Below are 15,317 nucleotides of genomic sequence, written 5' to 3' on the forward strand. Positions count from 1 at the left end.
TAATGTAGCCAAAAGGGGTTTGAGAGTCTTGTTTAGGAGGATAACTTTTGGGACAATTGTTAGCCATTTGTATGTGTCTCTTTGTAAGATTGTTCTCTCGATATTTTGTATGTTTTTTTAATATACTGGATTGCTCATCTTTACATATGGATGTAAGTCAATTGATCACATTAGATGTTTGTATTTTTTTGGGTATATTTCTCTTTTGATATCTAATTTATCGTCATTGAAAGTATACCTTATAGCTTTCGCATGACATCTGATTATTTCGATCTTAACACGAAGGAATCAAGTGAGAAATTGAAGGGAAACTTACATAAATTGCTATTTTCTAAGGTTGATATGACATTATAAATAAGTTGCTGTAACTCTTTTAAAGATGGAATGTGATAAAAATTACTTCAGAACAAGTCAAACTTATATAAATCTCAGAAATATTTTACAAGATCTACAAATTGTCTTGCAAAAAAACTAATTAATTTTTTATTATTTCGTTTTCGACCCTAATAATTAATAGCTCCCTGAAAATGGGAAGCACAAAGATACACCAAGTAGAGATTATCATTGGATTAGCACAGCTAGAAATTTTCATACTTCGTGGAATTTATGATTGTATTGAATAATTAAACCTTGATTTGCATGCTTACACATATCAATCTAGAAAATTTCATTTGTGAAGTTTCGATTAGAATACTTATATCATGATTTTATGGAGATTTCCCTTTCTTGATTATTTATTAATTTATTTAAAAATAATAGCAATAAGAAGTAATATTGCATGCTTTGATGTCAAATATTGTATCCTAACTAACTTTTATCTTTATCATTAGCTTTATGAAAGCATAATAACTCCACCCTCCTTTTGTTGAATCCTTCGTCCCAAATGTAAAAGTATATAGAGACGTGTATAGAATATTATTTTCCTAAAAACAAAAAGCTTTATGGAGACGTGTTAGCAACTAAATAAATTTTCTTTTTCCAAGGTGTTAGTTACCAACTCAATATAGAAATTCCAAATGGTGATTATAGTATATCAAAAGTGTAATAAAGATTTTGACAATAAAAAATCGAAATTATCTTTTTGATTTCAACAATAGGAAATCTAGAGGATTGAGCGGAGATTTGCCTCTCATAACAACTGGGATAAACAACTATATCAAAGTGTTGCTTTGGTGGCTTCTGAATTACCATCCAATTATTTTCAAAGCAATTGGAATAAATTAATATATAAGATATATGTTTAAACTATTTCAAAGTGTTGCTTTGGTGGCTTCTTAATTACCTTCCAATTATTTTCAAAGCAATTGGAATAAATTAATATATAAGATATATGTTTAAACTATTTCAAAGTGTTGCTTTGGTGGCTTCTTAATTACCTTCCAATTATTTTCAAAGCAATTGAAATAAATTAATATATAAGATATATGTTTAAACTATTTCAAAGTGTTGCTTTGGTGGCTTCTTAATTACCTTCCAATTATTTTCAAAACATGCAATTGAAATAAATTAATATATAATATATGTTTAAATAAGAAACCCTACTAAGACCACGTAGTAAAATCACAATTATTTTGTTTAACCATTCCGATATCCAATGTCTACCTCAACAAATTGTTCATCAAATTCGCATCTAATAGAGAAACTATTGTTCGATTTTATTTTCAATATAAAAGGGCAGCAGTAAAGTTGGATGGATTTACAATGATTTTCTTATTGTCATTCATTTTTTGAAACGACAATAGAATTAATTAAAACGTAACAAGTTTGATGTGTGACAAAATTTCCTCAGATCCTAAAAGGTAAACAAAGAAGAACCTCAAAAATTTAGTACTAGTCAATTAGAGAGAACAATACAGATCCAAAAAGATGAAAAGACAACATATAATAAATTGAAGAGCTAAAAGATGTTTCTGAATGACCTTATGTAGGACCAATTTACTATAACTATATATATATATATTGAAGAGCTAAAAGATGTTTCTGAATGACCTTATGTAGGACCAATTTACTATATATATATATACCCTTTATCGTCATTCATAAACATTTCTTATAGTCCAAATTACTCAAAGTTCTTTTTTCCTTTTCAATAATTCCTCCACTTTAATTGATTTTTTTAATTATTTTCACACATATTAAGAAATTCATCTTTTTAGCATTAATTAACAATGAAGTTGACCATATTAACCTTAATTTGTTCATTAAAAATATAACAAATACTCCTAGGCTCTAAAAAAAAGTTTATTCCTTCTTAATATCTGAAAAAATTAAATATTGTGGATCACAAAACAAGGCCAAAAACTTAATAGAAATTGGAGGGGGGGGGGGGTTGTTTAAAAAAATTAGCCCACAAAGTTAACCACGCCATGTTAAAGTGAAATAAGCGTTACATCAAATTACTGCCTCCGTTCATGTTATCTCTTTTTTTTAAGTTTCTGCGCACCATTTAAAAAAAAGGGTATTTTCTAAATCACACTTTATGTTTTTTTAAAAGTCTACTTAATTAATACCCCATTAATTAAAATAGTAATAGCTTTAAAAAATTAGTAATACGTGACTTCTTATTTTATAAAACGTCAAATTATTTTAAAAAGAATTTAGTTTGCTTAAGACTAATATTTGAGAATAGTAATTTTATGAGGCGGCAAACAATTCTGTCTAGCACTAATTCTCAACAAAGCTTCTCCTGAGCTTGCGGATTTTGTCTTTGGTTTTCTCTTCAATTTCTCCATTGGGTTCCGACTCATGGGCGAAGCTACACTATGGTAAGGTCGTCGGAAAATTTTAGTTGTGTATATAAGTAAAATATTAGGTTTTAAAGGTATATAATATATATTGAACACCTTTTGTCAGAGATGTTTTTACTTCTTTCAAGTTTGAACACCCTAAAAAAAATTCCTGGCTTCGTCACTGTCCGACTAATCCGAATTCGTACCATAAGGTCTCACTTTAGGGAGTAAAATATTTTCTATCAAAGATGACTCTATACCTAAGGCTCAAACCCGATACCTTTGGTGGTGAGTTTGAATAGTTATATGGTCTTCTTTTTTCACTTCCCCAGAAACTGAAGTTTCCCAGCACCAGATAATTGTTTATACTAATAACTACGTAGTAATATATTATTTACTTACCATTTTGGGTATTATTTTATCGTGATAAATTAAATGGTCATAGAAACACCACATTCACTTTGCCAACTCTTTATTACTATTATATTGGAGTTGATCAGTACCAAGATCATCTCGAATCCCATTTATGTATCAACAACCACTCGTGTAATGCATATATAATCTATCTAGCTCGCTTATTATAATAATAATTAATTAATTATGAATTCTAACCCGCCACAGCCAGAGTCATTTGGATACATAATTCGTTCTAGGTTAAGATTAGCACCATGTGCTTTACAGACTGTTCTTTATCGAACTTTTAAAGCTAGATATGCACTACTTTTTTATAGGCAAAAATGCTACATTATGACACAAGGTAGATATAAAAATTGAGATGAAAAGAACGAAAAAATCAAATAAAATAAAAAGGAAAGAATAACACAGTCACAATCTCACAAAAGTCACAGTCACATGAATAGCAATGGAAAATTGATTTTACCTCCTCAATATTTATATCAAATCAACTAATATAAAATATTTGATTTTAGTATATTACTCTTAATATTAAAATATTTTATTTATATATACATCAAATAAATATTTCCAAAGAGTATGAGAAACGTGGGAAGCTTAGAAAACGATTAGACAGTGTGAGTCCTAAAGCGTTACCCACAAATACAATCTTTATATCAGTTGGCTGAAGTGGGCACCAAAAATCCTTTCAAGGACCCTTTCTATCATCTAAAAGTTAAATGAAAATTTTGATTACTAATTACAGTTTTGGATTATTTTAAAATGCATCTTTTTCTCCTCCTTTTTTTTTGGGTTCATTTTAGTAGGTTATGTTGACAATAAGGAGATGTAGAATGTAAATTTTGTGCATTGCAATAAACATATTATAGATTTTATGTACACTAAGATATAACTTTGAGACCAAGAAAACAATTAACAAAAATTATGACAAAAGAAAGATAAAAGAAAAACTCCATTGGACTAGGTTATAAAATTTTGAGGTTGGAGTGTCTTGCTTCCATTTGTGCGTTGCTCAATCATATACGCCAATATAAAAGCTCCAATTGAAGAATCCAAAGTTTTAAAAAAGGGAACCAATAATGGGGGCAACAATTTTCTTCGTGCCACGTAAAGTACTGTGGTTCATGCGTATCGTACAACACTTGTGTTGCACAAATTTCTCTGGCATTTGGAAATAATTGAGGTTTGGTGGTGGGATAAATCAAGCGAAGATAGTCTCCACTGTTACAATCTGTATTTATGCTATCATTTTGGATTATACGGCCGAACTATTATTCCTAATTATTCGGAAATTCGAGCATTATTCATTAATACAAAACAAGCAAAAAGTTGTTCCAATTTTAACTTAAGTAGCTCGAAAATCAAAATAGTAATGGAATTACAAATTGTAGGCTTCAGAAAATAATTAACTTGGAATTAAAGAATATAGAGTGTTCTTATCGTTTGAATTTAGGTCACTAATTAGAGGCTAAAAATATTTTTACCAAGAGTAAAAATTTGCTTTTATCGTGTTTAAATCAAAATATACTAATTTATCACGATAAAAAATGACGATATTGTATTATTATTATTATTGTTACTATTTTTTTGTATAAATTTACTTTGTTTAACTTATTTTTTGACGTTATTATGATCCTGATGATATGAGTTGAGCTTGATGATATCAATAAGGATTTGTATCACCGACCTCAACTTATATGGATCGAGATATTATTATTATTATTATTATTATTACTACTACTACCATATATGTAAAGACATTAATTATCGGGTGCCAATAAAATCTTACCTTATGAGAATGTAGTTCTTAGAGTACAAATTAAAGCGTTATGCATATTTCAGTTTTCAAATCAAATATACTTTTTCACTTTAAATAATCTTTTATTTTAACTTTAACCAAATATTGTTCAAGCGTCTCCTATATAAAGTAAGTTGTTTAAGGATATTATGTTAATATTGCAAGCAAGCCTTCGTTATCCATGGTTGTAAAAATGAAAGAACAAAAAGAATCTTCTATTATCCTACTGTGATTTGTTACTGTAAAATCCAAACCTTTCCATTTCCTATATATATAAATATAAGGAACAGCAGGTTCTTTAATTTTTGAAGTTAGTGAAGTTGGAGAGGGTAAACTGAGCAATCGCTTTCTCTTTCTTAATAGACAACAGCTACTGCTACTATGCCCAACTTCACTACTCTATATTGACTAGTAGTAGTAGAGTTTTTTGAGCTGAGAGAAAAACTAGAATCGTCTTTCATTTATAGCGAATTCAAAACAAACAACAGCCTGTATGTTACCTGTCTCTTTTCTACACTTGTAATATCCGCTTTCTTCTTTTTGTACCTTAATTTTAAATTCTCCTTCTTTTTCTAAAATCTCATCTTGGGAGGTTCATTTTGAGGGGGAAAAAAGTGAAAAAGGTATTTTCTTGAAATATGATCAGGAATAATAGTTGTTTTTTTTACTTTTTTGGTTTTTTTTTTCCCTCTCATTATTTTGAGTTTTGTGAAAATGGGCTTTTGTTTTCTTGAATTTTAAGTTGTCTTTGAGTTATCTAAATTGGGTTCTACTTAAAATGTTTATATTTTTAGGGTAAAAGGTTATTTTTCCATGAAATATGGGTTGGTTTTCTTATTACTTAAAATGGGTTTTGATTAAAGCTGCTAACTTTGATCAGCAATTGTTGTTGTTTTCTTGATTTTGTGTTTGTTTTTTATATTATAGTGAAGTGGGATTTTGTTTCTGTGAACTTTTTGCTCTGTTTTTGAGTTATCTGAAAATTGGGTTTTTGTTATTTTCAGAGTTTTAAGCTCAAAGTTGAAGTCTTGGAGCCCAGCTATATGAGGAGAGAGTCTTAAAGATTAGAAGGCTATAATTGAGAGATTTGGTGGTTTATGATTGGTGAAATTATATAAGCATTTTCACCTTTCCTTAATCCGCCCTTTACTCTTGTATGTGCATTGTTTTTAACTTTTGAGCAAACATTACTTGGGTCAATACAAAGAACTTTGAAGAGAAGAAGTGTTATTGAGTTTGTTATTAGTATATTGTTAAGTAGTTGACCAATTGAAGGTTGAATGGTACAGTGGCCTCAATCATCGGCAGGACGGTGAAACTTGTTGGCATTATTATGTTGCCTTAAGAGGAACTTAAGGTACAAAAACTATTCCTTTAATACAACACACCAAAAGGTTCTTGATCTTTTGTTTGATTCATTTATGCATTATTTAGTGTGTGAACAAAGAAGCTTCTAGTTTGAAACAAAACTAGTTGTCACTGTGGTTTTTGTATAGTGTTTGGTGATTGGTACCTTGTATGGAGACATGGTATGCTAATTTTTTAATACCACATCTTAAGTGGAATTAGCATACCTAGGATTCATTTTAAGTTTTTTAATTATATAGTGAGTGAAACTCCGTCCTAAAACTCGGGTATTGGCCTGAGGTATTTAAAGAGTAAGTGGTGAGAGGATAATTGGGAGTTTGATGTGGAATTCTGATATTGAAAACAATGCAAGAAATGCAGAGTTTAAATGAAGTAGAAGAAGTTTTCTTTGATTCTGTTGAGTCACTGTTGTTAGAAGAACCTGCTTTTGTAGAAAAGAAGTCGGGGTATGATTTATGGTTGGAGGAGCCAGAAAGTGTGAAGACACGACGAGAGAATTTTTTGCACGAAATGGGATTTGTTGAATTTGACTGCCTGCCTAGTGTAGTCTCTGATGAATCTGATTCAATGGGACTGAATAGGATTACAGAAAGCAGTGGTGCAGTCTGTAGTTCTGCTTCAGAGGAAGATTTTATGTGTAATGTAAGGGAATCCAGTGGTAGTGCAAATTCGTCTGCCGATGAATTAGATCAGATTTGGTTTGATGATGTTGCTGAAGTTTCAAGTAGTGGTTGCACTGTTCATTCTCCTGATGGAGAACATACTTGTTTTGATGCCACTTCCGACCCCACTCACGGTAAGGATAGCAAGTCGAAAAACCAGAAAATGAAGAAGTGGTGGAAACAATTTAGCCAAAAGATGAGGAAAAGTCAATCAACTGAGGTATCTAAGGTATTCACTGAAAAGCAGAAGGTAACTCCAATGGAAGTGCATCTGAACAGGAAAAAAATTAAGGAGTTCAGTGCTGTTTACTGTGGACAAGAAATTAGTGCTCACAGTGGCCTAATTTGGACAATGAAGTTTAGTCCAGATGGGAAATATTTGGCAAGTGGTGGTGAAGATGGGGTTGTTCGAATTTGGCTGGTCACTTTCGATTCATCATGTGAATCACCTGAGTTCAATTTCAGCTGTCACCTCATCAAAGGGAAGCATGGACATAAAAAGAACAAGTCTTGTTACACCCCTGTTATTGTTCCTGAGAAGGTATTCAAGATTGACGAGTCACCGCTGCATGAGTTTCATGGCCATACTGCTGGCATATTGGACCTTGCTTGGTCCTCTTCTAACGTGAGTCATCTTTTAACTGCTTTTTGCATCACTTATTTACTTGCCATGAAACTGAATGGAATACTGAAATGCAGTGTCTTCTATCATCATCCATGGATGAAACTGTTCGTCTATGGGAAGTTGGTTCGGATGGATGTCATGGAGTTTTTCCCCACAACAACTATGGTAAATATCCGAAGCTTTAATTCGAATGGGTTTAAGCTTTTATTTTGTACAACTGTTTTGTTAGATGTTTTGCAATTTCACTATGTTGTTGATTAGTCAAGAAGTTTAATTTGAGTTTCATTTGAATGTGATCAGTGACATGCATCCAATTCAATCCTGTTAACGAGAACATCTTCATCAGTGGCTCCATAGATGGAAAAGTTCGTATTTGGGGAGTTCCAGAAAAGCGAGTTGTGGAATGGGCCGATGTGCATGACCTTGTGACTGCCGTAGCGTATCAACCAAATGGCAAGGTATGTGTTAATTTGGTTGATTCATAATGACTGTGATGACTACTATTGCCCCGACTCAGGAAACAGACTGACGTATAATTTTTTTGACTTCCATGAAACAGGGCTTTATAGTTGGTTGTATCTCTGGTACTTGCCGCTTCTATGAAGTAAACGATGAAACTTTACTTTCCCTCAACACACAAATACATCTTCATAGTAAGAAGAAATCCTCTGGCAGTAGAATTACAGGCATTCAGGTTTTACTTTTAAAAACTCTTGGCGCGACATATTTTAGCACATTACTGTTAGTTGTCTTTTTGACACAAAGCTATTTCTTGCAGTTTTTCGAAAATGACTCTCAAAGAGTTATGATAACATCTGAGGATTCCAAAATCCATAATCTTGATCGGGTCGAGGTTGTGCAAAAATATAAAGGTATACAATTGCCTTGATTCATAAATCCTTCATAAAAGCCTGCAAAAAATCTTACATTTCATTTTAGATTCTGGCTCACTCCTAACGCGTATACGCTCTAATATAACAGGTCTATCAAAATCAGGAAGCCACACATCTGCCACATTTACCTCAACCGGGAAACACATAGTATCAGTTGGAGAGGACTCGCACGTATATCTTTGGGACTATAATGACATAAGCATCCAAGCGTCCAAACAAACAAAATCTATACGGTCGTGTGAGCATTTCCACTCCAAAGGCGTTTCTGTTGCAATACCATGGGCAGGACAGGCAACAACAGCAGATGATTCAGAAAATTTTGGCAGTTCTAACGTTGATCCACTAATAGGTGAACCTCAAGAGGATTTTTCTAAGACAAGGGATTCAAGCCGATTTTCCATAGGAAATTGGTTTACTATGGATGTATCATCTAGGGGTTCTGTAACATGGCCAGAGGAAATGCTTCTACCCAGTGCTGAAAATTATGAACACCATTCTACTTATCACGATGATCCTCTTTATCAGCATAACAAAAATGTTAACTACAGAGCATTATCTCCGGCATGGGGCCTTGTCGTTGTGACAGCTGGTTGGGATGGAAAGATTCGGACATTCCACAACTATGGATTGCCGGTAAGAGTTTAAGAGATTCATAAGCTCAAGGATATTTTGGTTGTTGAGGCGTAGTTATTGTTGTCGCGAGTTCAAGCATTTTCCACAACTCGGACATGTTCAGATTGAGCTGTGTTGCTCTGATCTTTCAAAAATGCCGCCACACCCGTGTCGGATCCTCAAAAATACAAAGTATTTGGAGGATCCGGCAAGAGTGTGGCAGCAGTTCTTGAGAGCCCGTCTGCAGATAGAAACAGTGCTGGAAATACACTTGATGAATCTTTACAAGAGTACTATTTGTTTCCTTGTGAAGTTGTATAGTTCTTTGTTCTTTTTTCTGTAGTTTATATCCTCTTCTGTTCTTTAGCTAGGACATGGTATATTTTGGACAGATCATATTGTAATTTGTATTTGACAGCATGAAGATAGAAAAAACTTCATGAAGATGATTACGAAAAGATTTTGTTTTCTCTTCCTATTTTGTTGAAAATCTTCTTTAATTTAAGTACTTTCATCTTAGACTTGGTGGAATCTTCAACTTTATTCAGATTGATATATGCTAATGGAGTCAATATTGTGTAAGCAAGGCTATAGATGCTCTTTAAAAGAACTGCTAGTGCATTTTATCCTATTATTTTATTATTTAAGTGTCAATTTGAAGGCGAAAAAAGTGGGTTGCTCTAGTGGTGAGCACCCTCCACTTCCAACCAAGAGGTTGTGAGTTCGAGTCACCCCAAGAATAAGATAGAGAGTTGTTGTTGTTGAAGGCGAAAAAACAGAAAGGGAGTTATTATATTTTCAAGTTTAATCATGTTCTTTCATTTAAATTGGTGTTATTCTCTTTTAGAACAATAGAGAAGCATAGTTTAAAATGTAATAATTTATTATTAACAGTGTATTTGGTATTTAAAATCGCATAAGGGATGTTTTTTATAACTGTTAAATTCTTGTACTTGGAAAGTCTCTGCCTTCCCTCCTCCTTTTGTAGTAATATAGAAATAGAGATAAAGTATTGTTTGTGTAAAATGTTTTCGATCGCTCGTGTAGTTGTATACAATACATTGGTGTTAGTTATTTATCCAATAAAATAGTAGAGAGGTAACACAAGTTTACAATGTCTTTCTACTGCGATTATAACATGTTGAGTTTTTTTGTTTTTTTGGTTCGGTATTAATATTGGAGCCCGATTAAATCCTAATTTGTACGTGGACAATAATATGTTGAATTGTTTGTACAACTTCGAATTCCACCAACATAATCATTGGGGTTCACAAGTACAAAAAAGCTCCTATAATTTGCATAAAATGCACATCCATTAGCCTAATAGGATTAATGATTATAACGAGCCAAACTACGTGCATATATAAATAAAAGTAAGTCTTAAATTTAAGACGCACTGCTAGAAGAAAGAGATCTTTCTATTGATAGGAACAGAACTTCTTAGAAAAACTGCGAAGACATGACTAATTTCAAGCATAATCCAAATAATGAAAAACACAGGGGAGTTTGTTTATGTGAGATAAAAAAAATAGTTATCCGTCCATATTATTCATTAAAAAATATGTTGGATATGTGTTTGACTTATTTAGTCTGTAACAGAACTTTTGTTTCTCTTTCATGGGACTTTATAAATATATCCAATAACTTAATGAGGTAATATGCACATCCATTAGCCGCAGGGCCGGCTGGAACGTGAAGCGACTAAGACAGTTGCGTTAGGCCCCCAAATTTCGGGGTCCCTATTTTTTTTACAAATAATAGGCTAATATATAATTATTATTTTTGAGAAAATATTGAGTAATATTCTGAAGAAAGATACACTTATCATATAAAAAGAAATCCAAGTTTTTAGCTTTGCACAATGACCATTTAACTTAAAAAATAAAATAAATTATTACTCTTTTTTTTAGCCCTTTTTCATTAGAAAATTGTGAAACATTATACTCTCTTTTTTGGTTTGTGCGAGAGTCATGATCTCTCATTTTACTCTCTCATTAACTGACATACTTATTTTTTCGGGATCAACTTATATACTTTGTCTATATTTTTTTTCCATAGTTTCTTCAAGAGTTCAATTGTTCATTGTTTAAAACTTTTGGTAATTTCTATTGCTCTCTACAAAAACAAAGTTTAATATTACTATTGATATAATATATTGAGCATCACTACTTTTGTCGGAAATGAAAAAAATTATTTCAACCAAGAATAAGTTGTACATTATTTTCTTTTCTTTATCACATTTCAAGCTTGCGAAAAGTATACTGAAGTAGCAAACAAATATTTCGAAATTAAATCTTCAAACTTCTTGAATCAAGGATTATCATTTTAACTTTCTAGTATTTGTTTATCTTATATTTTTTATTTTACTTTATAAGTGTATTCTTTTTAAATATTTGTTAGAATTTAAGTATGTCAACTAGAAAATATGAATCTGTCCATCAAAACTCAAAAGGAAAATGAAAAAAAGAGAAGAGATGAAAATTTATAAAATATGAAGGATGAGCTCTTGATAAACTTTTAGCTATATTATCAATTGATAAAGAATTATTTAAAAAATAGATATAGAAAAATTATTAATAACTTTGCATCTCAAAAAGCTAGATATATTAAAATTTTTTGTTTAGGTTTAAGGCCTCTAATTAGGTTTTGGCTTTAGGTCACAAATGTTGTTGAGCCGCCCCTGATTAACCGAATGGGACTAGAAAAGAGAAAAGCAGAAAGAGTGTGTTTGGTATGAGGAAAAATATTTTTCGGAAAATATTTTCTAATTTTCCCATGTTAGGTTGGCTAAAATATTTTGGAAAACATTTTCCTTATGAACTCATTTTCTTCCAATTGGAGGAAAATATTTTCCTTATCAAGAGAAATGAAAAATATTTTCCAAAACTCCTTCTCAACCTTCCCCTGCCTTGCCCATCCACCCCACACCCTCACACTCACCCACCTAACCCCACTCCCTTTCTCCAACAAAGTCCAATGCAAATCAAATTTAATGGGTCTTATCAGTCTTTAGTTATAAAATGTTGCTCATATCACATCGACAATCTGCAGACCACCTAAATGGCAGGTACAGTAATGACTCGCTCAGTATGTATATAAATTATTATTACGAAAAATAGTTGGATTTGAAAATATGATGTTACCTAAAAGCGTTATTTCCTTAGTCATTTGCTTATTTGGTTGGACATAGAGTAGTGAATGCAATTGACGTAGAAGTTGAGGCTGCAGTGCTAATAGTGGAAATCGTTAAGTTGTCCCACATAATTTGTGGGCTGTAGAATTGATATTCTATATGTTTTTTTTTAAGTGAATCTTCACCTCATAAGTTAGTTCGGTTGAAGTAGACGAAGGTACACCAATATTCACATGTTATATAGGAGTGGAGTGGAAATACTTTTCAAAATCTGAGCAACTACAAGCTAGAAGTACCACAAGCAAATTCCTAATGAAATTCGCCTGCAATTGCAAAGTCAAAGATAATATGCTCTCCCCTCTCTCTTTTATCCGATTACAATATCTATGACTTCCACCGACACACCACCCCTTATGCCTCCTGACGCACCCAATTCAACCAATGAAGATTCGACCAACCAAACCTCCATATCTACCCCCACTGCCCAACAACCCAAAAATATTACTTTTACAGCAAATTTCAACCTTCCAAAGCAAATAACCACAGTAAGCAACACTGTTGAAACCCCCAAATCTGATATTAACAATGCCAACCCAAATCTCACCTTTGCTTCTGACATCGTCCCACCACAACCTAAAATATCTTCCAACTTTGATCCCCCTCCAAGACAGAATGATAAAATGGATGATACCAATGTTGGGCAACAACAAGAGCCTACCCATTTTGAAAACACGCAGCCAATTCCTCCTTCCCCACCCCTGAAATCAGTACCTTTGAATACCCAATTGATAAAGACCGCAGTCGGAAACAATAGAGATATGGCTCCCTATGGAAGCAGAGGTAATGATCAAGGAGTATCAAAACCATCCTTTGCTGCGGCAGTCCAAGCGAAACTTCCATTCCTCAACGATGGAACATCATCAATTGAAATCAGACATGGCACCCATTTAGGTAAACCAACTGTTTTCTTCACCGCTCAGGATTATTTTGTGACACTGGCACAAGATTGTAAACTTACTCTCATAGGTAAATTTTACCGAGGAAAGCCTACTATGGAGGAACTTAGGAAAGTCTTTATCAGTCAATTTCACTTAATAGGATCAGTGAAAATAGCTTATCTTGACTTTAGACATGTTTATCTTGATTTTACAAATGAAGTGGATTACAATCATATCCTATTCAAGGAATATGTTGATATTGGAGAAGCTCCTATGAAGATTTTAAAATGGACAACTCATTTCAAACCTGAAGAGGAGACATCAATCGTCCCTGTATGGATTTTGATTCACCAGTTACCATGGCATTTATTTAGATGAAAAGTTATCTCTAAATTGGTTAGTGATGTCGGTGTGGCCGTGGCCCCTGACCAAGCCACATACTCCAAGGCTAGAGGGAATGTAGCTAAAATAAAGGTTGAAATTGATCTCTTGAAGCCAAGGTTAGACCAAGTATGGTTGGGATTCAACCGACTTGATGGAACTGAAGATAGCAGATGGCTCGAGATTGAATATGAGAAGGTCCCTAGCTATTATTTATACTGCAAACTTCAAGGTCATCTTGAAAGTCAATGCAGGAATAAGATCAGAGACGAGAGAGTCAAAGTCTAAAGAGAAGAACAAAACAAATAAGAAAAAGAATCCAGGATCGAGAAAAAGAGCAACGATGAAGAAGGTTATCAAACCGTGACAAGAAAGAGAGGATCAAAAGACAAGAAAACAGCTAATGTTCAGTACAAGCTTGTGGTAACTGATCAGACTAAGCCACAATAAATTGAGGTCTCCAAACAGAACACCAGTAGTAATAAGGGTATCACTATTAGAGAACCAACTGAAAATATCCAGCTCCTAGTGATTTAAGAAGTTCCTGGTAGCTCGCGCGTCTACTCCTTCAGATCGCCGAAAATGCCGTTCAAGAGGTTCGTGGAGATTGGAAGGGTAGCCTTAATCAACTACGGAAAGGAATATGGCAAGCTGGTCGTTATCGTCGACGTCATCTACCAAAATAGGGCTCTTGTTGATGCCCTCGACATGGTAAGGAGCCAAATTAACTTCAAGAGACTTTCACTCACAGATATCAAAATTGACATCAAAAGAATCCCAAAGAAGAAGACATTGGTTGAGGCTATGGAAGCTGCTGATGTGAAGACCAAGTGGGAGAACAGTTCTTGGGGAAGGAAGTTGATAGTGCAGAAGAGGAGGGCTGCACTTAATGATTTTGACAGGTTCAAGCTTATGCTGGCAAAGATTAAGAGGGTCGTAGTTGTGAGACAAGAACTTGCAATGCTTAAGAAGACTGCTGCTTAAGAACTCTCCGATTAGTGCAATCTTGAGAGTTTTCTTTATTGATTAGTGCAATCTGAGAAAAATACCGACCGCAATTGTTCGAAAAATGTGGTCCCACAAAAAAAAAGTTTTCTTTATCTGACAAAATTGAAATTTAATGGTCAATCTTTGACTAAAGTCTGGTCAGACTTGCATACTATCTACAACAACAACAACAATACCAACCCAGTAAAATCCCACTAATGGGGTCCGGGGAGGGTAGTGTGTACGCAGACCTTACCCCTACCCCGAAGGAGTAGAGAGGCTGTTTCCGAAAGACCTTCGGCTCAAAAAACAAAAAGACAAAAGGACAAAAAGGGAGACAATATTAGTATCACAACAACAATCATAAGATAAATAGGAACACCATAAAATCCAGAAGAAAGATGCAAAGCAAAGCAAAGGGAGACAATATTAGTAAATATTAGTATCACCACAACAGTCATAAGAAAAATAGGAACACCATGAAATCTAGAAGAAAGATGCAAAGCAAAAGCGATAGCTAGTAAATAAGACATGTATTGAAAAGCGAAATAGTAAGCCACAACATTCCCACTAGCTATCTTAGACAAAAACCCAACATGGCTAGTCCCACCATAGCTATCTACAAAAGAAATGATTAATTAAAAAAATTATAGAATACCTACCGAAGTCGGTCGGAAATTTTAATTTATTTTTTCCCGCCCTGCTTCAATTGTTTTTTTATAATAAAAAATTATTTTTCATATAATTATAAAATTACTGACCGAAGTCGGTTGGAAA

At 33.3% G+C, this 15,317-nt stretch overlaps 2 protein-coding genes across 3 annotated transcripts; both read left to right on the forward strand.

Moving 5' to 3' along the window:
• The first annotated feature begins 5,248 nt into the window (after positions 1-5,248).
• On the forward strand, positions 5,249-9,559 carry LOC107798251 (uncharacterized). Of its 2 annotated transcripts, none has more exons than XM_016621224.2 (7): positions 5,249-5,432; positions 5,946-7,596; positions 7,671-7,761; positions 7,897-8,054; positions 8,156-8,290; positions 8,375-8,468; positions 8,578-9,559. In XM_016621224.2, exons 2-7 carry the CDS (start codon positions 6,655-6,657, stop codon positions 9,132-9,134), a joined length of 1,977 nt encoding a protein of 658 aa, XP_016476710.1. In that variant the 5' UTR covers positions 5,249-5,432; positions 5,946-6,654; the 3' UTR covers positions 9,135-9,559. The 2 variants fall into 2 exon arrangements, with proteins under 2 accessions (XP_016476710.1, XP_016476711.1); XM_016621225.2 differs by having other exon boundaries at positions 5,373-5,564.
• A 4,576-nt stretch (positions 9,560-14,135) lies between these two features.
• On the forward strand, positions 14,136-14,693 carry LOC107798250 (large ribosomal subunit protein eL14-like). The gene has a single exon (XM_016621223.2). It carries the CDS (start codon positions 14,136-14,138, stop codon positions 14,535-14,537), a length of 402 nt encoding a protein of 133 aa, XP_016476709.1. The 3' UTR covers positions 14,538-14,693.
• The last annotated feature ends 624 nt before the right edge of the window (positions 14,694-15,317 follow it).

The sequence above is a fragment of the Nicotiana tabacum genome, chromosome 13, assembly GCF_000715075.1.
Source record: "Nicotiana tabacum cultivar K326 chromosome 13, ASM71507v2, whole genome shotgun sequence".
NCBI classification, from domain to species: domain Eukaryota; kingdom Viridiplantae; phylum Streptophyta; class Magnoliopsida; order Solanales; family Solanaceae; genus Nicotiana; species Nicotiana tabacum.